The sequence below is a fragment of the Podarcis bocagei genome, assembly GCF_964188305.1.
Source record: "Podarcis bocagei genome assembly, chromosome: 11".
NCBI lineage: Eukaryota > Metazoa > Chordata > Lepidosauria > Squamata > Lacertidae > Podarcis > Podarcis bocagei.
Window position 1 is genome coordinate 35,194,935 of NC_138136.1, and position 27,485 is coordinate 35,222,419.

At 43.0% G+C, this 27,485-nt stretch overlaps 1 protein-coding gene and 1 long non-coding RNA gene across 3 annotated transcripts in view; one reads left to right on the top strand and one right to left on the bottom strand.

Moving 5' to 3' along the window:
- Window positions 1-27,485, top strand: part of ARHGEF28 (Rho guanine nucleotide exchange factor 28) — a 148,311-nt gene continuing 120,826 nt past the window's right edge. For both annotated transcript variants that reach the window (XM_081212475.1, XM_081212476.1), the window contains exons 1-2: window positions 1-123; window positions 13,730-13,773. In XM_081212475.1, coding sequence (XP_081068601.1) covers window positions 13,741-13,773 — 33 coding nt within the window. In that variant the 5' untranslated portion in view covers window positions 1-123; window positions 13,730-13,740. The remainder of the gene's footprint in view (window positions 124-13,729; window positions 13,774-27,485) is intronic.
- On the bottom strand, window positions 7,847-8,522 carry LOC308597069. The gene is made up of 2 exons (XR_014012812.1): window positions 8,299-8,522; window positions 7,847-8,085 (listed from the first exon to the last, which is right to left on the bottom strand). It is a non-coding gene; the product is annotated as an uncharacterized lncRNA (long non-coding RNA).

The following is a 27,485-nucleotide window of genomic DNA, read 5'->3' on the forward strand; positions in this document are numbered from 1 at the left end:
CGGTGCCGGGCAGGCAGAAGCCCTCGAGGGCGCGCCAGTTCGGAGGTGGCGCCGAAGCGCTTCTTCGGCCCCCGGCTGCGCTCCAAGGGCCACTCCGGGACTCCTCTGGGGAGCCAGCGACAGGTAATGCCCACACCGGGGGTTGGGACTCCGCTTTCTGGCGGGGCTGGAGGAGAAGAGACTTTTCCAAAGTCTGGCTTTCTGCTGTTTTTCTCAGCAGGTGTCTTCCATCTCTCTCTTTCCTATGGCGCTTTTGGCTTTAATGAGTGTGAGAAGCAGGAATTCAGCAGGCGCAGCTTTTTTTTTTTTGCTATGCCAAGGCCGTGTTTTGGTGGTTTGGTACCTCTCCGCCCTCCCGCCCTCCCTTCCCCTCCCCAGGCAAAAGCTTATCTGCCTTTGTTGACAGTGAGAGGCAGAAATTCAACCGATGTAGCTTCTTGCTGCGGCAAGGCGTGATGGGGGAAAGGCTCGCCTCTGGGATATCTGCCTGTCACGTAAAACGGTGGTACAACCTTGCCAGGTCAGTGTGTGGGGTGCCAGGGAGAAAGAAGACTCTCTTCAAAAAGATTAGCTGAAGTTTTCAGTGCGGTGGTGGCATTTTGGGTTTGCAGCCAAGTTTGCCAGGTGTATATACTCTCAAACAGGGGCGGGCAGACGGTAGATTGGGATCTGCCTAGTGATCTGCTGTAGACTGGGGAGGGTTTCTGATTCCCAGTAACAATTAACAATAGCAACAAGAAAAGCAACTTTCCTCACCTAAATTAGGCTGCTGAAATGAGGAAAGCCAAGCAGGTGTGGATTTGTGTGTAAGGACAGTCGGCTCTGTTCAAAACAAGTACTAAAACACCTTTCTAGGCTTAGCATTTGCTCAGAGGTGTTATTTAATTCTGTGTGTCTTTTGCATAGGATTCTGGCTGGTGGCTCTTGGGGTTGAAGTTAAACACAAACAAAGCTCTGAGAAGCCTGAAGTTTGCCCAACTCTTCTCCAAAAGGATTAGCTACTTTCCCATTATGTCTAATGAAATGTTCTGTGTAATTTGAAGGCTTGCATGCACACATCTACACAACAGGGTGAATTTCGTCGAGTAAAATAACATATTGCTTTATCTTATTTTGTGGATACAGAGGAAACTCAACTGCTTAGCTTAGGGATGAGGAGTTTGTGGCCTTTCAGATGTAGTTGGACTACAGCTCCCATAATCCTTGACCATTGGCCAGGCTGGCTGGGTTACAGATCCCCTACCTTTGACCTACTCTAAGGCAGATTAGGCAAGGTGCACGTAATAGTCGTGGTGGTGTTTGGGCCAGTGTGCCTGTGAACACTTGCTTTTTCCTTCTGCCTGAGTAAGAGTTCTGTGTGACTCAAAGGGATACATAGATGCATATGTCTTAGCAGCACCTATTTTCCAGGTCCAGTACAGCCACATCTGCTAGCTGGTCTCAGTCTTGTACTATATAACCTAGCTCTTCTGACTTGGGACTTGTCTGCACTGGTGCCATACGTAGCATGTCAAACTTGATTTCACAGTGAATTTCATGCATGGCTTACCTGTGGTATCTGCACAATGCAGCTGGCGTCTCAAAATGCCTGCACTAAAAACACCACACCACCTTCCCAAAGAGGTGTTGAACAATTTACAGTGCAACAAGTTGAAATGCAAACAGATTTTGCAATTGACCAAAATGAACTTGCAGCCCTAAGGAGCCTCCTCTGGTGTCACCTTTGTTGGAGGATCAGGGCCCAGCCATCCCATGCCCTTATCTCCTTGCCTCCCTCCGTCCCTCAAAGGCATATACTGTTAGGCCGCCTTACTTTGGGTGGAGTTCTCGCCTGTCAAGTATCTTGCAGTCTAGGTTGCTGACCAAACTAAGGGTTGTTGTTTCAATTTATTTATTTTATTTGGCATACAGTGGTGCCTCGCAAGACGAAATTAATTCGTTCCGCGAGTTTTTTCGTCTAGCGAATTTTTCGTCTTGCGAAGCACGAAATCCCATAGAAATGCATTGAAATTCAATTAATGCGTTCCTATGGTCAAAAAAAGTCCAAACAAAGCCAAATTTGGTACAACAAGAGTTTATTAAGTGCTCTTTAAAGTCACACATACTGTAAAGAGCATTTCAAAAATAGAAGGAACAATAAATCAAGTTTCTAAACATGACAGAAAAACGTTTTTTTTAAAAAACAACAACATGGTCACAGAAAATCATAAAAATTCAAAAAAAACCCACACAAGCTCCCAGATTCTTGCAAACCCCTCCTCAACTGTTCCCCCAGCCACCCACCACACAGAAATTCAAACCCAGAATTCTTTTTTTAAAAAAACAGCAGAGTGGCCCAATGGTCACAGAAAATCATAAAAATTAAAAAAAAAACCACACAAGCTCCCAGATTCTTGCAAATCCCTCCTCAACTGTTCCCCCAGCCACCCACCACACAGAAATTCAAATCCAGAATTTTTTTAAAAAAACAGCAGAGTGGCCCAATGGTCACAGAAAATCATAAAAATGCAGAAAAAACACACAAGCTTCCAGATTCTTGCAAACCCCTCCCCAACACCAAGTCCTTGAATTCCAAACACCCCAACCCAAAATCCAACCCCCCCCAAAAAAGTTTTAAAAGTTTAAAAGAAGTTTTGGAAAAGCTTCAAAAATCACCAAAAACCTCAAAAAAGGCTACTACACCGCGTTCTATGAGTTGCTCCTCGAAGTCAAGTCGCAACTGTATTAACGGTGTTAAGAAAAAGGAAACAAACTTGCAAGACGTTTTCGTTTTTCGTCTTGCGAAGCAAGCCCATAGGGAAATTCGTCTTGCGAAGCAGCTCAAAAAACGGAAAACCCTTTCGTCTAGCGAGTTTTCCGTCTTGCGAGGCATTCGTCTTGCGGGGCACCACTGTACTGATTTCCGCCTAGAACAATCACCACCCTTTCTGGTTGCTTCTGACCATGGACTCAGAAAGGGTGATACCTGTCAAGCTCTAGCACACTCAACATGACCTCAAGCCCGACATGTCAGTCATTCTCCAAACTGGCATTGCATGAGAAATAAACGAATTAAATTATTAAAGGAGCTTGCAAGGAGAAGGCTGCTCGTTTCATCTCTGCATGTTTGAGCGGCTGCTTTCTCTCCCTCCACCTGATTCCTGTCAGCATTGTGGATAGGTCATTCTGTCCCTTTTGCAGGGCCAATTGAGTCATCCAGTGGCTCTCATTGCAAAGACATAGCAGAAGTATCTCCCTCCCCCCCCACTGCTCATTGAGGAGGAGGAGGAGGTCTGTTGCATTTCTGTATGAGTGACCAGTGTTCGAAATTAGCCAGGCGCCAGGTGCCTTTTGCACCTGTCTATCGGCCGCAGGCAACTAAGTGAAGATGCCTGGGTGCCAGGATGGGTCACCATCTGGAGGTGCATGCCTGGGGATTGTTGGATCTTGACTGTTTTCACACACAAGCAACACATCCTGTAGAATTCTATTTGCTATATTTCATTTGAACACTCAGAATGAATTTTGGGCACCGAAATGCTTTTTCTGTGCAGAAAAAGAGGTAGATGTAGACTGATATATATGTGGACTGTCCTTGGATCAAGTGACTTTTCTTCTTTTAAGTTCTCAAAGTTCTTAAGCGAGCTCAAGGTTGTCATCTGAACTAGCCAGATGTTTAACTGAGAATCAATCACAGTCAGCCCATCATTTGAAAAACAAGACTTTAGAGCTGTCTTACCCAAAAAATGACAAATAGACATTCCATTTTGGTGACTGTATCCTTGGTATAAGGAGCCATTTGGCCCATAGCTTATATATCTGAGTTTCTAACACTGTCAGAATGACTGCTCTGTGGTTGCCTCCTGCCAATCAGCATTTGCTATGGGTTGGGTCGTTCTGTTTCAGCTCTGAATTGAATCGTTCAGTCATACCTGATGTAGAGAAACAGGAGACTAACTTGCCTCCAGGTTAGGCAACCTATTGTATCTCTGTATGAGCCACTGCTTTGAGATTACCATATCCTAGTCAGGAAGCCCCCCCCCCCATGCCATGCCCAGAAATGCCGCATACCCAACTCCCTCCATCAACAGCCACCATTGCCAATGGTCAGGCATGATGGGAATTGTAGTCTGGCAGAATCTTGGAGGGCCATAGGTTCCCTATCCCCGATATAAAATAACCACCCACTGTACATGTTGCATTTCTGCAGAGTTTGCACCCATCCGTTGAAGGTGATGCATTCTGTGTCCTGCTGTAGAGACTGAATTCCAGGACATGTGTGCTTGCGGCTTTCCCCTTTCAAGTGTGTGTAAGTTATTAGCAACCACACGTGTACAGTTTGAAAAGGGAAATGCTCTTAATTTTATTGACTTTTTCATCAATAAGTTTTCCCGCTGCCTTTCACTGTAAAGTGACCTCAAGGAGGCTTATAATAATTAAAGCATTATGCAGTGCTGGGACGCAGTAAATGCAGTGCTATCAAAGCAAGATAAAGCAGCGAAAGCCGCAGATAAAAACAGCAGATAGAAGTTTCCACTAGGAGCTGTTATATACCATGAAAACCTTGGGAGAATTTATAAACATTGGATGTGCCCTGCAGCACTGATGCAAATGTGTATGGGTTTGTTTGTTTTTTATAGAGTTTGCAGTTGGAAGGTGTCTTCTATGACTCCTGCAACCATGCAGATGCTAAATATATTGCTTTTCCTTTGGGTCACATCAGTGAGGCCCAGAGGGTTGTGTGTCTTGTCATCTGGGCAGTCCAGGAACTCCATAAACACTGCCCAGCAGAGGTCACTTGCTGTTACCCAGAGGTGCCCAAACTTCTCTCAAAGAGGGCCAGATTTCATGAAGTGAACATGCGTGAGGGCAGACCAGTTACTGAGCTTTCCCCCCCACAATTTTAGCCCAAAGTTGTTGAGCGTTTTAAAGGATTTTACCCCAGGACATTTTACCCACGGGGGCCGGATTGAATCGACCGGCAGGACGAATTGGGCCCACGAAACGGACTTTAGGCATGCCTGCTGTTACCCAAGTATAAAAGCTCACTGTAAGAGGTGGCGCTGAGATGACGCAAATCGAGTAACAGAATAAAGATGCACGCTTCTTTAGGAGTCAGCCACATCAAAATGATTGCATAATGTCTATAGATTTGCTGGTCCATTAATTAAATGCTATGCAAATTCTCTTGGCACACGTTCTCTAAGCATTGCTAGTTGGAACGTAGGATTATGTTACAGCACATTAAACTGTAAATGAGAATTATTGCTACTGAACCAACAAGTTCAGTTCCCACAGTTAAAGGGGGAAATGTAAATGAGGAAGCTATCCTAGTTAGAGAGTTGTAAAACACAACCCTCAGCCCCCAGTCTACCTGGTGTGCTTTTTCTGTGTTGTTTGGCTTGTTCGCAAGATTTAAATTTCTGGCTTGCTTGTTCCTTTGAGCAGACTAGACTTCCCAGACTGATTTGCTGATCGTTATTTCTAGTATCCAGCGTGCAAAACTGTTTCCTCTTTGAAAGGCTTGTCCCCGGTGCCCCCCCCCCAGGAGACAGAAATGGGAATAACTTAAGATGCTTTTATGTGTGATGCTTCTGTTGTTGCTGCTAAAAGAAGGGTTGAAGTATCAGGATTTGAAAAGGAAGCAATGTGCGTAACAAGTGGCTTGGCAGGCTCACACCGAGGATCACTTTTTGACCTAGAAGAAGGAAGTGTGGAAAAAGATAGAGCTTTGAATGGAAACATGAACCCCCTTATATTATTGGAGACACAGGGAAGGGGGGAAATACGATGCTATGGGGGGTCCAGTGAAAGTAGGTAAAGGTAAAGGGACCCCTGACCATTAGGTCCAGTCGTGGCCAACTCTGGGGTTGCAGTGCTTATCTCGCTTTACTGGCTGAGGGAGCCAGTGTACAGCTTCTGGGTCATGTGGCCAGCATAACGAAGCTGCTTCTGGCGAACCAGAACAGCACACGGAAACACCGTTTACCTTCCCGCCGGAGCGGTACCTATTTATTTACTTGTACTTTTGATGTGCTTTCAAACTGCTGGGTGGGCAGGAGCTGGGACTGAGCAACGGGAGCTTACCCCATCGCAGGGATTCGAACCACCGACCTTCTGATCGGCAAGTCCTAGGCTCTGTGATTTAACCCACAGCACCACCCACATCCCTCCAGTGAAAGTGGGCAGTGCTAATACGCTGATCTGTGCATTGCAAAGGATACCTTTACTGTATTAACAACCACCAGACACCCATATAGATACCACATGAGATGTTCAAAGGCCGTTTAAATCTCCCATATGAAACCACTCATAGAGTCAGGTCAGCAAAACATTTGCTATATAGACTGCCAGCACAGGGAGTCCTTGAAACAACTCTTTCCAGCACACCGGAGACAGCAGTGGAGTACATTAGAATGGTATGTTCAGAATATGAAAGTAAATCCACGCATGTGTTTTGGCGTGGATAGAATTGTAGCATTTACTGAATGATTTCTTACCGACAGTAACACATGATGTGGGGTAATCATGATTTCCTAACATTTTTTTAAAGCTACAAAGCAAGCAGGTGGACGGCCTCAAAGCAGTAGAACCTGGAGAGGCGTTTAGCCCTCACCCCTATGCTATTTTTGCAGTTGATACACCTGCTTGTTCCTCCCCTTCAGTGAGAGAATTAGTAGCCTCAAAATGGGGGGGGGGGAGGTGGAGGAGAAAAGGGTTAACACTGCCCTCCTCACCTGCAGCCATGATGCAGTTAGGTCATTATAGACTATGGGCTTAATAGACTGGGGTGCTCTTTCGATGGTAACATACATTATTTCACAATGTGGCAAGCCAGCCTTGGTTCATTTGGGGACCCCCCTGTTCTGCTGAGTGAGGGGTTCTGGATTCCTGCCCCTAAGTCTTGCCTTGTTAAGGCCACATCTCCAGGTGAGTTTTTCCAGGTAGTTGCAGCTGCTGCTAAGCATTGAAAAATAGTTGTCAGGAGTCTAATTACAGGTAGTTTGGTGCTTAGCAGCTTTGTAATTTTGGACAGCTCTTATTAAAATTTTCAGGAACTAATCTTTAACTTTAGACTCCCCCCCCCCTCTTTTACTTGTTTTCAACATTGGGGTGATCCCTCAGGTGAACTCTGATGTGTTTTTATTGTGTGTTTGTATTGTGTTTTCATTAATGACAATACGTGAAATACCAGAAAAGAAAGAAAGGGTAAGATGTGTCTGTTGGAGAGCTTCTGCTTAACTCTTAGCCAATAAAAATGTTCCTGCCAGGTTTCCCCCCCGCTAATGTGGCCATGGGAGAATGCCCCAGAACCCTTTCCGCTTTTACATATTGCTAATGCGACTGTCAAGTTCTGATTACAGAATCTTTATTATTAGTGGCAGCCTGTGAGCTTATGAAATGCCACACCCTTGGTTAAGAAGCTATTGCTGATTCACCAATTGGGTGTGGTGGTGGTGGTGGTGGTGAGGAATAGGATTCCTACCTATACCTAAGCAAATTTGGTCCTAATTCCCAGAAGCAATCCTTTATTTCTAATGTTGAGCAGTGTTTTTGTGAACATTTTTGGTTAAAAAGCAAGCTCCCGCCTTCTTCATAAGGTGGAAGTAAATGCTACAAGGGGCATGGGGCTGCCTCCTCCCACTTGTCTAGTACAGTTGACTCCATGCTCTGATGTAATTGCACGGCAGATGGAATTCAGCCCGGGGCTGCCATATTTGATGGTAAACCCATGCCCTTTGCAATGTTCAGTTACACCTTGTGATGGTAAGGGTTGAATGCATGTGGGCAATGCCTGGTGAAAATTCAGAAGGCAGAGGTGCAGTTTGGAGTTCAGTTACTCTTCCATTTTTCTTACCTCTCGAAATTTTTTCCAATACAGGTGTTTTATTTTTATATATTTTCAAATGCCATTTTACTTATCTGGCCAAATGGAAAGGATGTGGAGAGGAGGCCAGACTCCATGTATCCCTCTTCTGCAGTTATTTTGCCATCGCTGGGGTGTTGTGTTTAAATATCTGTTTTCTTTTCTCTTTTGGTTTACGAAGCAGCTGGCAGGTGGCGGCGGGTGTTGTGCTGTTCCAAACAATAGCAGCATAAATGTTTCTTAGGGGGAAGAAGGAAGGATAAATAAAGTTAATCTGTACATGTGATCACTTAGCCAAGTATTCTTCCCTGTTGTGTACTTTGCTTAATCTGATTTCTTTAATGGTGCGCAAACTAAAATAATCTTCTAACTCATTCTTTCTGTTAAAAATTTGTTCTCATTTAGTATCTCATCACAATGTGCTTTGTTTGACACTTCCAGGCAAAACATACCCTTTCTTGGGGCTCTGTCAGTGGGGAACTTTCTTGATACACAGTGCTTCTAGAAAACTTGAAAGTCCTTCATTCTGAGAGCAAGCCCCAAACTGGTCGTCTGCTGAGCAGTTTCTCAGCCCCCGGCTGGCCTTAACATAAGTCACCTTGAGCCACTTGTCTCAGGTGGCAGTTTGGTGACAGTTTGCCCAGGTGACAGTTTGCCCAGACCCCAGCCTCATTGCCAGCCACTGCTGTGCTTCTGGAATTCCCCTGTTGGCGGCAGCTGCCTCAGTGGGCATCTTGGCAAAACCTTGTGAGACCTGGGGTGGCTTCTCTGTGGTGCAGTAAGTAGCAACCAGCAGTGCTGTGTGGTGTAGCATTGGCAGGTTCTGCCTTGCCTCAGGTGGCAAAAATGGCTTGATCTGGCCCTGGTCAGGCCTGACACAACTTAGCTTTCATGGAAAAGGGGCTGCTTTCAACCTAAAAGGCAGGCAATTATGGCAGCTAAATTGCTCCATACAAGCTGTGGTTTCATGGCCTGGTTAAACAAGAAGCCTGAACGGCAATAAAGGAGGATGCAGGTGAGAGGAGGGAGAGTACATCCCCAGAAGTGGCCAACAATCCTTTCAGCTGTGATTTTATTTACTGTGGTACCTCGGGTTAAGTACTTAATTCGTTCCGGAGGTCCGTTCTTAACCTGAAACTGTTCTTAACCTGAAGCACCACTTTAGCTAATGGGGCCTTCTGCTGCCGCCGTGCCACTGGAGCCCGATTTCTGTTCTTATCCTGAAGCAAAGTTCTTAACCTGAAGCACTATTTCTGGGTTAGCAGAGTGTGTAACCTGAAGCGTATGTAACCCGAGGTACCACTGTATTTTTATTGTATTTTTTAATTTATTAAATTTGTTTACCGCCCTTCATCCATAAATCTCAGGGCAGTTCACAACATAACATTACAATATAGAAAACACAAACTGCATAATAAAAATAAGAACAAAAGCAAACCAATAATCCCCCTCCCTTAACACATTTAAAAGGGCATTGGAGGGCAACCATCCAAAGGCCTGGTTGAAGAGGAATGTTTTTGCCTGGTACCTTAAGGTGTGCAATGAAGGTGCCAGCCGCAATGCCCTAGGGAGAGCATTCCGCAAATGGGGAGCCACTGCAGAAAAGGCCCATTCTCATGTTGCCTCAGTGGATGATTGACCCCCATTATATCTGCCCTGTCCTTCCCACTTCATCTGTTTCATGAGTTTCTCCTTCATATGTTCCACAGGGGGAAATTGTGTGGTTTGAGGGTTCTGTAGCCTGATCTTTTTTCACAGTCTTGGAGCTGTTTCTTTAGAGTATCTTCATTTCATCTCTGAGGCAGGACATGCAATTCCCCCCCCCCCCTTTGCTGCTGTAAATGTCCCCGAAACAGCCTATAGATCAACACTGCTGTTTTTCTTCAGATGTTAGTAAGATCTTACACAAGAGCAGGAAGCCAAAGAGGATCAATTATGCGTCCTGTTGCACGTCCCTTTCAGGAAATACCATTATTAATGTGTGACTCTACTGGTGCTTGCTTAAAAGAAATAATGAGCATGTTTTTAAACAATGGTTGCTGTCCTTTTGCGTGGAAGACATAATATGTTCCTGAGAGTACTTGGTGTGGGGCTTAATGCTGCTTGAGATGCAGGCGAGTGTAATGTAAGAACAGCTATCACATGTCTGTTCCATTGCCAGGATATGGGTGATAACTAACTCTAGCTATATTCAGAGCAGGCCATTGAAATTAATGGTCCACTAATTCCAGTGGATCTACTCTGAATATCTCAAACATAGGGTGATGTGCAAAGTTGTTGTTGTGGTGTATGGGATTTGTTTGGGCAAAGCAGCATTGTAGCTGTCAATAGTTTTAAAGTGTTCCCTAGTTGCATATCTTAAAGAGCAGAGTCGGGTCGAATGGCTTAAGGCCACAATCCTAAAATCATCTCCTCTGGGAAGGGGCCATGACTTAGTGGTGGAGTGCATGCTGAGAACACAAAAGGCCCAGGGTTCAATCCCTCCATCTCCAGTTAAAGAGTTCAGGTTAGCAGGTGATGGTGAAAGATCTCTGCCTGACACCATTGAGAGCCAGTGAGAATCATCTAGTGTTCAGCTACTGTATTGGGACCAGGGATGGAAGAATCTGTGTTAATTTCAGTTCTCTCCACTTCTCATCTTTTCCAATCTTATATTTGGTTCTCTACATTTCTGCAGCAGTCTGAAATTTTCTTTTTAAAAAATTCTCAACTGTGGTGAAATGGCATTGTATTTCTATTTAAATTATAGGTTTTTTTTTAATATACAAATATGCACCTTCTTTTCTGCTTTTTTTTGGTGAGGCACTTCTCTTTTGGGCAATGTTTATAAGAGGCTACCATAATAATAGGGAACCCTGCACTCAATATATCTGGAGGTGATCAAAGCAGAGGCATGGCACATGCTTGGGTGATATTTAATGGTAGATCTATACAGAGTAGACCCAATGAAGTTAATGCACATGATGACAATGCTAGGTTCATTAATGTCAGTGGGTCTACTTTAAGTAGGACTTTACTGAATACCACTGTTGGTTCTGCGACTTTGAGTTCTGCACAGCATTCGTGGTCTGCTGCAACTTCATTAATTGGGCAGCTGCTACTTCTGTTTGCTAGCTTGACAATGCCCTCATGGTGAAAAGAAAGTTTGCTCTGGGCTTCCTCCACCCTATGTGGAGCTTACTTCTGTGTACATAAGTAATGTAATGTGTGAATCAGTCCTTATTAGCCCTTTGTAGCGCTCTAGCTGGGGCTGATGGCAGTTGTAGTAAAAAAAAAAAATCTGGAGGGCAACAGTTTAGTGAATACTGCCTTACAGGAACAAGGAATTAGTCATAGAAACAAGGAATCGGTTTTGTTTTGTTGCAGTGGAAACGGCACAGGTAGATTTGCATCCACAAGAGAAGAAATGTTTAAACAATTTCTGACTCATTGATGCCACATGGTATGAAATAATAGACTGCAAAACAGAAGCATGTTTATTTTGGAAAATGTTCAACTTGACTAACAAATCCATTTCTGAATGAAGGTGACCTCCTTTAGGGCAGACTTTTTGTTTCAGGTCCAATTTTTGTTCCTTTTGGTGAGAGTGTTTTGCTTAGTACATTTATCAGCTAAATGATAAATCATTCCAAATTTTGTTTCCACACCCAACCTGAACTAATTTCAAATAAAATATTTTTGAGGCTGCCCACTGTGGCTGTGATGAGAGAAGGAAAGCAAACTGTTCAACATCTTATAACTGTTTATATTTTTGCCAAATAGGAAGATTGAGTTACTCAGTTGAAAACTCAGTATTGCAGTCAACAGGTCTACACATCCTGGAAATGCTGCTCCTTGCCATTAGGTGAGGAGCTTCAGATTGCTTTCCATTGCTTTCTGAACATTTGCAGCTCAGGAGTAAATGCTCAGCTTGTGGGACTTGACAACTTGTAAGTACAGTGGTACCTCTGGTTGCGAATGGGATCCGTTCTGGAGGCCCGTTCGCAACATGAAAAGAACACAACCCACAGCAGCGCATCTGCGCATGCACGGGTTGCAATTCGCTGCTTCTGTGCATGCGTGAGCGGCGAAACCTGGAAGTAACCCTTTCCGGTACTTCCGGGTCGCTGCGGGATGTAACCTGAAAGAACGTAACATGAAGCGGATGAAACATGAGGAATGACTGTAGTGATTATAAGTAGATTAGCTGCTGGAATAGAGTAGCATGGCAGCCTGGGAATCTTAGATTCATAGAATTGTATCACTGGAAGGTACTCCAGGTGTCATCTGTTCCAACTCCCTGCAATGCAGGAATCACAACTGAAGCATCCCTGACCGACGGCCTTGCAACATCTGCTTTAAAACCTCCAGTGAAAGAGGTTTTCTGTAAGCCGATCCTGGCGAGCAAGAAACTTGTGGTCTAGTCCAATATCTCTCTTGGGAAAGAGTCTAAAGAAACAGACCCCCTTCCTTGAATGAAATCAATTGTATGGGGATCTGCTTTGCAGATCAACAGGGGGAAAGGACTCTAGGCAGCTTGTTATTTGAAGCAGGAGGTTCCTACTTCAGCCAAACTGTGAGTAGAATTACTTACAAATAGGGATAAGGGAGAAAAGTGCACCTACCTAATGTGAACTTTCCAAAACAATATGCGAATCTTTCGAAATTAAATCCTTATTAGAATTTTGCAATGCAGTTTTCCTGCTGAGTAATGCTTACTAAACTGGATATACTAGATTAGTGTGTGCTTAATATAGGTATGTTACTGAAATTAGCATACAAAACCACATCATATTAGGGTAAATTGTTCTGCAAATATGTGTATATTAGACAAAATTGCACACAATGGTGGTTATATTAGGAGAAATTCACACTACAATGCTGATGAATTTTCAGGAGGACTTAAAAAAATCACAAACAGATGTGGAAATATGGATAAAAATGAAGAAGTGGCAGATTCAACCATTCCTACTTGCAAACAACCACCCTGCTTTGCTGTTTGAAGTGTAAAGCTTGCTGGGGGCAGTATAAGAGTTTGTGCAAAATGATGGGTGAGGCAGCAGATGAAAGGACAGAGTATGTTGCGATAATTGCTGAAGAACTGCCGACTTCTCTCAACTTATTTCAAACTGTAACTTCAGAGTAATAGTTTACTCAAAATATGTTCGCTTAATCTATTAATAAAAGCAAGCACCCCCATCAAAAATATGGTCACATCCTTTTTTAAAAAATGCAACGTAATTTATGTGAATGAACACCAATGGATAATTATGACAGGTGAAAAATGTTTGGCATTCACCTGTGGTAAAGAATACAAGAGCAAAATAATATCGATCCCTGGATTTTTCACCACATTTACTGAAAATCCCTGGATTTATCACCACATTTACTATTTGCTCAGTTGGTTAGAGCTCTGTGCTGATAATGTCAATGCTGCAGGTCCGATCCCCGTATGAGACAGCTGCACATTCCTGCATTTCAGGGGGTTGGACTGGATGATCCTCAGGGTCCCTTCCAATGCTACAGTTCTATGATTCTAAACTACAGATAACAATATACAGGGCTGAAATAAGCCAAGGTACAGGTTTATAGTGAATAATCTCATGGAAACCGAAGTAAATATATATTGATGCTCTGCAAATGCATTTAAATTTAACCAGTTGTTTTTTAAACTGGTATAACTTTCCCCCTGTAATTCTACTTTTGTACCTGCCATTTTCCCTTGGTTATGGAGAAATGCACAAGGAGGAGTGGCTTTTACAGATACTCGGAAATTGCTTGCTTGGAAAGCAATTCAGATGCCATGGTGATAGGCTGAGCGTTGGATTCAGAACAATGCACAGAATAGTGTCAATGCCTTGAATTAAAGTGTGTGATAATTACTTTGGTTTCCTCTATTTGTAGATGCTGCAACGATGGAACTGAGCTGCACTGAAGTACCTCTTTATGTAAGTTCCAATGTGTTAGGCTTCTGCCCTAAAAGGTCCTTTTGTTTTCAGGAAGGTCTTACTGAGAAGCAGTGTGAATGAAGCAGAAATTATGTTCCCTGCTTGACAGAGGCTTTAAGCCACTGAATGTTACTATCTCATTTGAGCTGGTGTAGCAGTAGCACTTTTCATACATATTGGCGCACGTGTTTCTGAAGTAGCTTTGAAATAGTTTTCATGTTCTGACATAAATATTACAGCACTGTTCTAGCCTTTCAGCTGGCAGAATTTGGAATGGATATTCTAACTGTGGCAGGAAAATAGCCTCCCTGGTTTTAGAAGATAAAACATTTCCATTATGGTAGTTTTTCTTCTTCTTTCTCCTGTCAAAATAGTTCTTTATATCATGCTAGTGACAAGTGAAGGGTATTGTGACTGAGGTTGGCATACAATTGTTAAATGTACAGGCCTAGTTCAGATGTAAGGGCAAACCATGGTTTCTCCGTACAATATGGGGCAGCCAATGTGATGACAACCAAATGTTGCTGTACTACAGTTCCCATTAGCCTGATGGGAGTTGGAATCCAACAACATCCAGAAACACCACCGTGGAACAAGCCATGGAAAGGCTTGAGATTCTGCACTCTCATCTCGTTTCTATTCTTCTTTTAGGTACCAGAAGTGGAGACTGGGAGTTTCTGCTCCCAGTTTAAGCTAAACCCAGTTTCCCAAAGTGTTCAAACTCTGGGAACTTTGGTTTGTTTAAACTGTAATTTATTATACAGACCAGGATTGGAAACCATGGTTTGACCAGGGTTTGTTCTCACTAACTAGAACAGGGATGGGAAGCCTGTGGTCCTTAGTCCAATTTTATGCACTCCTCAGCTTAATTTCAGGAGGGGACAGAAGGAAGGTGGTGTTGGTGGGAAAGCCGGAATGGATGGAGCAATGGAAAAAGAGGCAGTAAAACCTTTCTAAAGAGTTGTCTGTATTATTATTACACAACTGCTTTGATCAATAGTTTTGGGTTTAATGTATGTTTTCAGTTTAGTTTGCCAGTGGTTTTTTTGGTTTTTGTTTGCTTTCAGTCGGGCTTTTACTGAGTTAAAGACACCTTACAGCGCAACGCTATGCATTCTTACACAGAAGTAAGTCTGACTGATTCAGTGTGATTTGCTCCTTAGTTAGTTTGCATAGTATTAAGCAGTGGTGTCCAAACTTTTTTCAACGAGGGCCAGATTTGATGAAGTGAAGGGCTGTAAGGCCGACCAAAGTTGTTGACTTTTTTAGGATTTTACCCTAGGAAATAAACTGCCCCAGGGGCCAGATTAAACTGACCGGTGGGCCGGATTAGGCCCCCAAAATGGACTTTGGACACACCTGGATTATAGCCTTTCAAAGCAGTCCTAACCATAGGAAGCCAGCTTAACAAAGACTGGCCTAACTTACTCCTATTGCAAACTCCATTGAGGAGCCTCTGGGAGGGGCTACTGCTGGTTGAGCTGGTGGGTGAGTGAGGGCCTGAGTTTTGAGGATTGCACCCTAGGTCACATGACTGAGGTGAGCAGGTTTTGGAATAGATGCAAGTCTCTCCTTGCCCCCTTCCTGTCCCTTCCTGGAATGCCCCCTTTCTTGGGACTTTCACTAGCGTAATTTATGCTGGCTTAAGTTCTCCTACTTGAGCCTATGTCCCTTTACATACTTTGTGCCCTCGTGTTTTGGCCTGAATGCTGGAATAGGGCTTTAAAACAAAACAAATAAAAAATGTAAATGCTATAAATAAACCATTCTCTAAAAATTTCCAAAAACGATATCATCACTTTATAATTGTAGGCATCCTGGTTTATTATGAGCAGGTGCACACAGAGAATATCAGTCACAATTGCCCCACTGATGAAACAGCAAAATGTTGTGCCAAGGCTGGCCCATCGCTGGCTTCTAAAGCAGTATATAAACCACTTGGGAGTTCCTTCCATTACAGAAACTCCTGCCTTATTAGTGTGCCTTTCATGGGATACACAATCAGACCTGTATTTAAATTAGGCACTGAGAGTGGTTCCTTTGTCCGTTCTCATGGAATAGATTTCTGACCTGTTGTGTTTGGTTGAAATTCTATACATTTGGGTTTCTGAAGACTACAAAGTGTCACGATATTTTTCTAAGACAGATGATGAAAATGTTCTTTTACTTGAGTTTCCATCCTTTTTGTAAAGTGGGGTAGAATCCACATAACTTCGAAAAAAATGATACTTTCGAACCAGATGCAGACAGGACTTCAGATCTGATTTTTCAGAGGAGGCAGATCATTTCAGTTGAGGCTGATTATTTATGTTGACTTACTGCACCAGGAAGAAATTGACTTAAACATAACTCTATGTCAGGTGAGTCAATAAAAATATTGTCTTGAAAACTAGCAACATGGAAGTCAAAGGAAAGTTGTTGAGTTCAGTGTTTTAAGTTGAGAACTGTGTTGAATGTGGAGTGCACAGGTTTTGAGTCAACTTCAGCCTTAAACAAACGTCATTTTATGAGGTCTGAAGGAGATTATCTGCAACAGACTGGTGTCATAGATTGACAGTGTTTGAGGTGAATAATTAAGACAATAAAATATTTTTATAAAAGCCAATAACTTCATCATGACAAACTGATGCTTTTTATTTTTATAACTGTCATGCTTATTGAGGTAGTCAAATTCTGATTTTGTTGCTGTCACTACAGAATTAATTTATTTTCCAGAAATCATGTAGTTACAGTGGGCACAATCCACCATGCAGGCAGAGGTTAGTGATAGGACTATATCTATACCTACAAACATTCATGGATATGTGTGTCATGGAAGCAGTGTGATGGGAGAGAGAAGAAACAAGAGTCTAAGGAAGGGATAGCTAACAACCATTTAGGACTACAACTCCCAGCATTCCTGCCCATTGGTTACACTGGCTGGGGCTGAAAGTAGTTGTAGTCCAAAAGAGCTGGAGGACACCAGTATAAGGTCTGTGCACAGACCCTTCTTATCCTTATCCATCCCTCTCCCAGCCTTGGAGAACAATTAATTTGTAAGGCATGGAAAGGGAGGGATATAGAAGGCATGGACTGGTATTCCTTCTAACATCCATTGTGTGGCCTTTATTTGTGTGTGTGTGTGTGTGTGTGAGAGAGAGAGAGAGAGAGAGAGAGAGAGAGAGAGAGAGAGAGAGAGAGAGAGAAAACAACAACAACCAGGCTGTATTGGATCCTTCCATCTGCGGGCTCTGCAGCCACAGTGCAAGTAGATTATTGAATCAAAGATATAATTAAATGGAGTTGCTTATGCATCACATATCATGCTGTTAATTGTGGCTCAGGAGAGACAGTACTATTTGCCACAATCTAATTAACCCAGAGACACATATAACCATCTCTTTGGTATTGACTTCATCATAGCCTTCCACCTCCCCTTCAAGCTGTGTGGCAAATTGCTTTAGAAACTCATGGCTGGTTCACATCATTCCCTGATATAGTATGGCAGTGGGCAGAGGAAGAAAGGAAGTTGTGCATTCCCACTGACTGCATGGAAGAATCTGAGTGCATGGAACAGGTTTTCCCGATTGTGGTCACTGTAAATAAATACTGAGCTCATAGGGACAGACGAAGCTGGTCAGACTATTTGTTCATCTAGCTCAGTATTGTTTAGTGCAGGGATGGGGAGCCTGCGGACCTCCAGATGTTGTTGGACTTCTGGTTCCATCAGCCTCTGCCAGCATAGTAAATGACCAAGGGTGACGGGATCTGTAATTCATGGTCACTGGTTCCCTATTCTGCTTGTTGGCATTTGGAGCTAAAGCTCTCCTCAGAAGTTGAACTTCATGCTGAGTCCCTGTTGGAGGAGTGTGTTTTACCCTGGATAAAAGCACACTGAGCTTCTGAGTTTAGGGAAGTAAGAAATCTACATTTATTTACTAGAAAGGCATACTTGATAGGAAAGTTCCTAGTTGTATCTAACTGAGGTGGAAATTCCTTGAGCTATGCTTTCCCTTGCGTCTCAGCAACAGAGACACACAAAATGTCTCCTCTCTCAAGGTGAGGATGAAGATGGAAGTAGAAAATGAGGTCAGTAAGAGTATCAGTTTAGCACCTCATAGAAGACCAGCACCGGCTAGGTCAGAAAGGACAGTCTAGGAAAGTTGGAGGTTTCTTTGTGTCTCTTCTACTCTTTCCCATACAGACACATCAGTGTCCAGTACAAACTGAGTTGTACCCCAGCACTTCCAGTACCACTCTGACTGTCACCAGCAGCCTAGAATCTTGTAGATTACCTGCTGCCACCTCTTTTAGCTGGAGATGCCAGTGACTGACCCACTAACTCTACAATGGAGCTCTGGTCCCTCCCCAAGGTCCTAGTCATTTAAAAGAGTCGATTGGCATAGTAAGACTGATGAGAAACCTAATATAGTTTTTCAAATCTCTTTAAGACAAGAGGAGTACAGTCAGACCTCGGCTCCTGAATGGCTCCGTTTTGGAACGTTTTGGTTCCTGAACGCCGAAAACCCAGAAGTAAATGCTCTGGTTTTCAAACATTTTTCAGAAGCCAAATGTCCGATGTGGCTTCCTCTGAGTGCAGGAAACTCTTGCAACCAATTGGAAGCCACGATTTGGTTGTCAAACGTTTCGGAAGCCTTCCGGAACTGATTATGTTCGACAACCGAGGTTTGACTGTAATGAAAAAGCCTTGGGCCATCTCTGGCCTTTCCACACAGATCAGACACCCCAGTGGGTAAGCACAAGCCCTTTGGCATGCTTGAATCCCAACACCAACCTGCTATTATGTAAAATGCCTATTATGTAAGAGGACTTGCACTTAATTTAGCAATGTTCACCTTGTTTTAGAAACAGCACCACCCCATTTTAAGCTCTCTAAAACTATTTCTGCAAGGATTTGGATAAAATTTGGCTCAGGGTTGGGGATGTCATTTGAATGCTGGGCCTTACAGGAGAGGAGCTGGAGGCAGAGAAAGACCATCAGTGTACAGTGGACGCTTGGGTTGCGAACATGATCCATGTGGGAGGCACGTTTGCAACCCGCAGTGCCGCATCTGCACACGTGCGGGCCACAATTTGGCGCTTCTGCGCATGCGCAAAGCATGATTTAACGCTTCTGCGCATGTGCGAGTGCCAAAACCCAGAAGTAACCCATTTTGGTACTTCTGGGTTCGGCGCGGTGCGCAACCCGAAAACACGCAACCTGAAGCATCTGTAACCCGAAGTATTCCACTGAGAGATTTCTGTTATATACTGTAAATTGGGAACTGGCACCGTAGACAGGCCTTAATATGAGTTAAGGCTGATGTAAACACTATAATCACTTACCAGTGACAGATGGATGCCAACACCAACAACTTTTCAGTGTGCTATGTCCAAGACCTGGAATGTATGAATAATAAAGGAGGGTTCTTAAGGACATGAGATGAGTCTGCTGGATTGCAACCAGGTCCAGCATCCTGTTCACACAGTGGCCACCCAGATCCCTGTGGGAAGCCTGCAAGCTGGACATGAGTGGAGCAGCACTCTGTTCACCAGCACTCCTCAGCAGCTGGTATCCAGAGGCATGTTGCATCTGACAGTGAAGGTAGGACTTGGCCATCATGGCTAGAAGCAGTCAGTAGCCCTGTCCCTCCATGAATTTGTCCAAACCTCATTTAAAGCCATCCAAGTTGGTAGGTACCACCTCCTCCTGTGAGAGCAAATTGTGTAGTTTAACTGAGTGAAGAAGCACTTTTAAAAATCTGTTCTGAGCCCATGCAAAGTGCTTTTCCTTAACTACTGAGTGACTGCAGCTCAGCCTACACATTTGGAATTAGGAAGGCTTTGTGTTCATCTCACACAAAGTTAGATTTTAATTCTCAAGCTCAGTCATGGGCACTGGCGCACATTTCAGAGAATGCAGTTGGCCCTTTCAGAATAATGTTAAACTTTCATGGAACAAATATAAGCAGCTCTTGTCCGCTGGGCAGCCATTCTTGCTCAAGTCCTATTGAAATGAATGTGAGTTGTACAAATTCTAAAGAGTGCCCTGGCACTCCCAAGAGGTGTGAGTTTTTAGTGTGGACTGGTTAAGCCCTGTATCATTGCTAGCAGCAAGCAGGCTTATCAGGCAGTGGGAAATGTGTGAACTAGTTTTAGAAAGGTTATTTTATCAGATGACAATATGCATTTATTCTACAGTGACAAAGGCACACATTTATTTTAGTGAACTATTTCTTGATATGCCTAATCTGTTTTCCTCCCTCCTGTACTTGTACAGGCATTGTGAAGTTCTTTTGATCCCTTTGTACTTGGCAGATAACTTACCTATCTTGTTGGTTTTGGTTGGCAAATTAGAATTGTAACTATATTCTTATCAGAGTATTTGTACAGTTCAGTCATGGAGTTGTCAAACTTCACTTTTCATTTGATCTCTCTGTTCTAGTTTACGCAGAGTTCTTTTGTGGTGTGGCAGTTATTACTGCACTATTTCCCCCCTTTTGCTCTTTATGAAGATCCTAACGAACATGTAGAAATACAAATCTTAAATTGCAGAAAACCAACATGTATTGCAATTCATTTATTAGACTCTTATATGCACACAGACTAAGTTTTATAACCAGTTTCAAACCCTAAGGTTTCTCTCTGTCCTCAACTACACATGTTAGGGAGAAATGTGTCTCAAGTGGTCTATAGCTCTCCTTATTGTCAGCTGGTAAGGAGGGCAGTTAGTAGGCCTGGTCTCTGTTACCTCTCTCTAGTTAGTTCTAGTTACTATAAGTTGGCCCACCCTTTTTGGCAAGTGTCACATGTCAATACCAGATTATTACTATATTCAACTGTTCACTATGCTTCATAAGATATATAAGAGCTCAGTGTGTAGTGGTAAGAGTGTCAGACTGTGACCTGGGAGGTAAAGGTAAAGGGACCCCTGACCATTAGGCCCAGTTGTGACCGACTCTGGGGATGCGGTGCTCATCTCGCTTTATTGGCCGAGGGAGCCGGTGTACAGCTTCCAGGTCACGTGGCCAGCATGACTAAGCCGAACCAGAGCAGCGCACGGAAATGCCGTTTACTTTCCCACCAGAGCAGTACCTATTTATCTACTTGCACTTTGACGTGCTTTCGAACTGCTAGGTTGGCAGGAGCTGGGACAGAGCGACGGGAGCTCACCCCGTCATGGGGATTTGAACCACCGACCTTCTGATCGGCAAGCCCTAGGCTCTGTGGTTTAACCCACAGCGCCACCCATGTTCCCCATGACCTGGGAGACCAGGGTACAAATACTGAGTCAGACATGAAGCTCACTGGGTGACCTCTTGGGATGTGAGATAGTCATGGTCTCTTGGCTAACCTACCTCACAGGAAGCCATATATGCCATCTTGAGCTCCTTTGAAGAAAGGTGGGGTATTGATGTAATAAATAAATAAAATGGGGACATGCAGCTCTCCATATCTGAATGATAAGTGTACTCTTCCCTATGAAAGTTTGTGCTGAACGGGATTAGGTGTTAAGTGTCGTGGCAGTTAAAGCATTGAATGGTTTTGCCTTCTCTTTGTGACTCTCTAGGCTTGGCTTGGTAGTGTTTTCTTCATCACCACCCCATTTAGGTCATGGTTGTTTCAATACCTGCTTAGGTTTGCTGTATCAAATTTCACTCTATTCATACAAGTAGTCATGTGACTTTCCTTAAACAAAACATCAGCAAATGTTCTAATCTTCCCATGTATTGACTCACAATTGTAAATTAGATGCATTTTGGTTTTAATTCTTCTCTTTGTTTTATTCTTTCTTCTCTGTGATATTTACAGGCTGCACGGTTGCTACTCGATTTGGGTTACTAAACTTCCACTCCTTCCTTCTTTTATTTCACGTCTTTGATGGTTCAGGTTTTTCTATTCTTGCTCATAGCAACAGCTGGGCTTATTAAATTGTTCATTGATTAGTCTACATATGTACCGCATGCACACAATCACAACAGCTAATTATTTTTAAAGTATCACTAAAGGCAATAAAAGCAACCAGTTTACAAAAGCAACATGTTTACAAATCAGCTTATGGGCAAAAGGTGTATTTCAGTAACAACGTCATGCTGGCAAAAGGGCTTTGGAGATAGGGCTATCCAGGCACCAGTTAGCACAAAATTCTAGAGCCTGGGAGCAACCACTGAGAAGGCCCTATTCTGGATTCCTGCTATAAGTTGTTAGGACAAATAGAAGAGTCTCCTCCAAAGATCTTAAAACCTGGCCAGGCTCATACGGAAGTATGGTGTCTTTTAGATAGTCTGGTCCTGTTCTGTTTGTATTCTGCATTTTCTCCCAGGAGCTCACGGTAGTGTTTGTAACCACCTTGCATTTGTCAACACAACAACCCTGTGAGGAGGGTTAGGCAATGAGATAGTGACTTGCTCAAGGCTGCTCACATTAATGGTTGCGTGTGTATTTGAAGCTGTCTCCTAAGTCCTAGTTCAACACAAATAATGTCTTACCATAGCAGCTTAGGTAACTATAGGTAACTCTAAGCTAAAGCCATAGTGTGTGTTTTATTTGCTAATCCTGCATAGCCCTAATTTGAAGGAAATGTCCTTTATTCTATAGCAACAGAGATCCATAGAGAAGACACTGCAGTTCTATAGTAATGTTTGCTAAATTTTGATCTGGCAGAGCACACAGCCCTCGGTTGAGCAAAAGGGGTAGGTATTAGCTTTTAAACGTGTCAGGCAAGTATGACAGTATTGAATACTGAAAGATTTTGCCCATCTGCTGTTAAGCCTAAAACTTGGAAGGCCACTTTTGTCCCTGGCTGGTTTTGAAATTCCAGGTAATATGTTTGGCCAAGGCAAACTCTCTGTGTCTTCATCTGGCTAGGCATTGCAAACTTTTTATTCTAGATCTGGGAAGACCTTGCGACAGCAATCTCTGTGACTATGTGATTTTTTTCCAAGCAGGAAGATGTCAATAGGCTTCTTAAGACATATCACTTTCAAAGAGTGTTCTCAATTAAACTCAGCCTTTGAAATTACTTTGCCTGGAGCTCAGATTTAATTATAATTTAATTATAACAGAGGTGTGATGTATCAAGATCTGGCTTGGGACTCTGTTATGATCTCAAAAGTAAAGTTGCATCAGAAACCCAGTGTACACAATTCAGTTCCAATCCAGTCTTTGTAGCCAAGCTGAATGAAAACCAGGTGGTCACATATTAAGCAGATGCCAGATGAGACAGTTGGAGACTTGGTGAAGATAAGATCAAGACAAAGTGTGAAGCTGGAGAAAGCAGGGAGAAAGGGCAAACACTGATCAGAACAAGCAGAAGCAGGAGGAGGGAGAAGGAGTGCTCTCTGCCTTATTACTTCCTGCTGCTGCTATTTACTTTTTGTTCCTTTCGGAGCTTCAACATCTCATCATAAGCAAAAGAAAGAAACTGGACCGTGCGGGGTTTTGCTCTTTGAGACATGTGGTCATGGTGGTGTGCTTTACCAGGGAAAGGGCCTTCTTAGTGGTGGTGCCCCAGTTGTGGGATGCTTTTCATAGGGAAGCTCGTCTGGTGCCTACTTCAGTGTGGTTCAGCCGCAGGCAAAACCCTTTTTGTTTTCTCTGGTCTTTTAATCTGATTTGCTCTGTTTTTCCTTGGCTGGAAGGTTTTTAAATAATATTATTATTATTATTATTATTATTATTATTATTATTATTATTATTATTATTATTATTATTATTATTATCTATACCCTGCCCTCCCCAGCCAGAGCCGGGCTCAGGGCAGCTAACACCAATAAAATGTCAGTATAAATATAATGGGGGGGGGGAACAAAAAGAAGAAAAAAAACCCCAATTTAAAATACAGGTTAAAATGCAATTTAAAATGCAGCCTCATTTTAAAAGTCAAAACCATAAGGGGAGGGAAACCTAAGGGTCAGACTGAGTCCAAACCAAAGGCCAGGTGGAACAGCTCTGTTTTGCAGGCCCTGCGGAAAGATGTCAAGTCCTGCAGGGCCCTAGTCTCTTGTGACACAGTGTTCCACCAAGTCGGGGCCAGTACTGAAAAGGCCCTGGCCCTGGTTGAGACCAACCTAACTACCTTGTGACTTGGGGCTTCCAAAATGTTGTCATTTGTGGACCTTAAGGTCCTCCACGGGGCATACCAGGAGAGACGGTCCTGTAGGTACGTGGTGTTCTTATAGATTATTCTGGTTTTGAAATGTGTAAGCCATCCTGGGAATTTGGGTAGGCTGTATACTTACTCAGTTAACATCAACAGCAACAACAACAACAACAACAACAACAGGGCTGACTATACTGAACCCACTTTTCCTTTCCTTTCCTTTTAAAGTTTGAACTGGTGGGATTCCCCACAGTTGAATTTGGGTTTGTATACCCAGAGAGATCTAAATGGACCTCTTGAGACACAACAGAATAATAGAATCATAAAATTGTAGAATTGGAAGGGACTCGGAAGATCATATAGTCCAGCGGTTCCCAAATTTATTTGGCCTACTGCCCCCTTTTCAGAAAAAGCTAGCCAAGGTCCCAGGTTCAGTTCCTGGCATTTCTAGTTAAAAGGTTAAATTAGGTAGCTCTTAATGCCTGAGACCCCCTAAGAGGTGCTGCCAGTCAGAGTGGACAATACTGGGCTAGATTATTGGCCTAGAATAGATAAAATAGTTGTCTCCTGTTCCTTAAAAGCCACTGAGGGTTATTGCCAGGTGAGCCTCCCTGGGTAGAATTTCCTGCAGAAAAGGTACCACAACCAAGAAGGTTCATTACCCACCTGGCTGCCACGGGCAGAAGGACTGGAAATGGGCAGGTTCCTGTGAGAGAAGGTGCTACTTTGGATGGTTACCTGTAGGAGTCTTTCTTTTGGCCCAGAGAAGTCCTGAGGGGAATACAGAACAACCTCAGGAGGTGCAGGTGGTGTTAAAACAGGTATGGCAAGAACAGGGAGTTGAATATGATTTAGATCAGCCTCTCTCAGCCTGAAGCGTTGGTCTGTAGTTTCTTTCATCCCTGAACAATGACCACTATTGCTGGGGCTGATGGGAGTTGTAGTCCAAAAAATCTGGAGCGCATGAGGTTGGGATGTATCACTGTACATGAAGCAGAATTACAGTACTCTTATGTAAAGTGGCAGGATGTGCTCTGCTCACCCGTAAGCCTTTTCCTGTGTATAAACACAGATATGAAGGAGATGTAGGGAAAAGCTAATTCCAGGTGCAAGGGTGTGTCAGACTGACACAAATGGAGTTAGGTGTCACCTCCAGGCCAGGAACAAACACACACACACACACACATTCTAATTATGAAAGTCTTTTATTACTACTGTTTGGATGCCAGATGCCAGCATTCATGAGATACTTGTAGGAATTTTGATATAAAATGCTACTTAATTTTTGTCCCGTTGTTTTATAATTTCCTGCACATGTGGGGTTTTTTTGGGGGGTGTTAATATTTGAAATGATTGTGTGGTGCTTTGGTGTTTATCCTGTGAGCACTTACTAGCAAAAAGAAAAGAAAAAGAACTGCAGTTGAGTTACATATGCCAGTTAACCATGTACCGCTGTGGGATGACATTTGGGAAATGTATTGCCTAAATTTATTTGTGAGGTGCCCAGGGTTGACTATAGGTTTGAGGAAGCGTTGGGCAAAGTGTCCTGTAGTGTTCAGAGTGGCACTACTTGTTTATTTTAAAAACTTACATACTGCTTTTTGTTTATGAATCTCAAAGTGATTCAGAATATACATATAACCCTTTAAAAACAAACAAACAAAAAAAAATTCAGATAGTCATACTTATGATATAGAATTTCAGCAACTGTAGTAGCCAGAACCCAAAAAGAAAACTGTATCAACAGTCAAGAAAGGTGTAAACAGAAAATAGTAACTATGGTTTACCATGGCATGTGATTGTATCCGATGCCTCTGAATTAGCTTTGCTTGTGTTTTATGATGCTGTTACATAGACAAATCTAATCAGCTGCCTGATAGCTCTCTTACTAGAAAGTTGAAAAAAGCTGTTTTTCAAACAAAAATAGTGCCAAAGCTGTAGCCATTTGGCTTGCAAAGAAACAGCAAACTGGTGTGGGAAAGCTAAGTTGCACAAATTGTACGCACGCGTGTGCACACTCACACAGAATATTTTGAATTTCCATGGTGAAAAAGCACTCCTCCACAGATTAACATCCAGGTATGGTGTGCATGAAGAATCACTCTAGTTATGTGTATCTGAGATATGTGCTGGGAAAGGCTTACATTATTGGTATCCTCTGCACTAGTTTATAGTCATCATTTCCTGAGTTGGGTCTGATTCATTATCCATTAGTGCACTTGCATTCTATTCCCTAATCATACACAGATAGAAAATGAGATTGCATGACCAAGTTTGGATAAAAACTGCAGTTATAACTGAATGTTGCCTTGGTGTGGCACTTTGCACATGTTTTTGATGACTTTACCCAATGGCCTCAGGCCCAAACTACATATTGCAAGGAATCTGTGGCTGCTGCTCACCTGTATCTCTTTAGTAAACTTTTAAAGGTAGCAAGATGTGACATCTTCACAGGTTTTTTTTTGTTGCTTCAATTTATTTGATATGCTGTTTTCATGGAAGAGGCCTGGAAACCCTGGATGCAGTGACGTGATGTGTTGCATTTTTAACCAGATGTTATCAGGAGACCTGAGGAGTTGGTTTGGACTTCATGGATGTTCAAAACACAATTACGTAGTACAGATACACATCCAACATGATAAGTTCTAATTAATGGTGGAAATGGATCCTGCCAAGCTTAATATTCTCCCCAAATGGAGGGATCTACCAAGATTGTTTATTCCAGCAGCTGGCAGTGCAGCCCAGAATTTGGTATCACCTAGCAGAGGCTAATCTGATTAAGTCTACCCATCTCCTCCCATGTTAAGACTGCTTTAGCATCATGCCAACTTTTGCTCTTTCCCTTCCTCTCCCTCATTTTGCTCAACATTCTCCTTGATAGCTTGTGACTTTTTGGTTGACCCTAGTAGAGATTTCACTATAGATTTGGGGTGTATCACAAGATGGATCTATTTCCTATGCCTCAGGCATGATGCCACAATAGCAATACCAGTGCATTCAGTTCATTGTGTTGCTGTAGCATCTTGTTGGATTGAGATGCAAGCTAGTGTTTTGCCTTAAGTTTCTCATGAAAGCTCTTTTCTGGTTCATTGACCTACAGCACACATGGGCAACCTGCAACCCTCTAGATGTTGCCACTCCAACTCCCATCAGCCTTAGCCTGCTTGGCTAATGGTCAGGGGTGGTGGGCATTGTGCCCCAAGAACAATGGAAGAGCCACAAATTCCCCTTCCCTTACCCAGGAGAACTGTCTTGGGATGGATGTACTAAAATGTTATTTTTAACAGTGAACGCCTTGTCAACTCTTTACGCAGTTTGTTTTCCTGACCAAGCTGCTTCAGTCACTTCAGGACAATTCTGTCTGAGGTTTATTAAAAGTAACTGTAGCAACCAGGAACTCTTTGTGAAGCAAGCAGTTCTTTCCTTAAGCCTTAAGGAAACACAGTTCCATCTAAATTTCCTCCCTAAAATATACCAGATGTTTTACTGTTGTATTCTGACTTCTTTTTTTAAATAAATCTTTTTACTGTGCTTTATTGTTGTTGCATGAAGGGCTTGTCTTGACTTGTTAATTTCAGTTGCTTAGAAGATGTGTGGGTTGATCTCTGTTAGAACTAGCATAAATGTGATG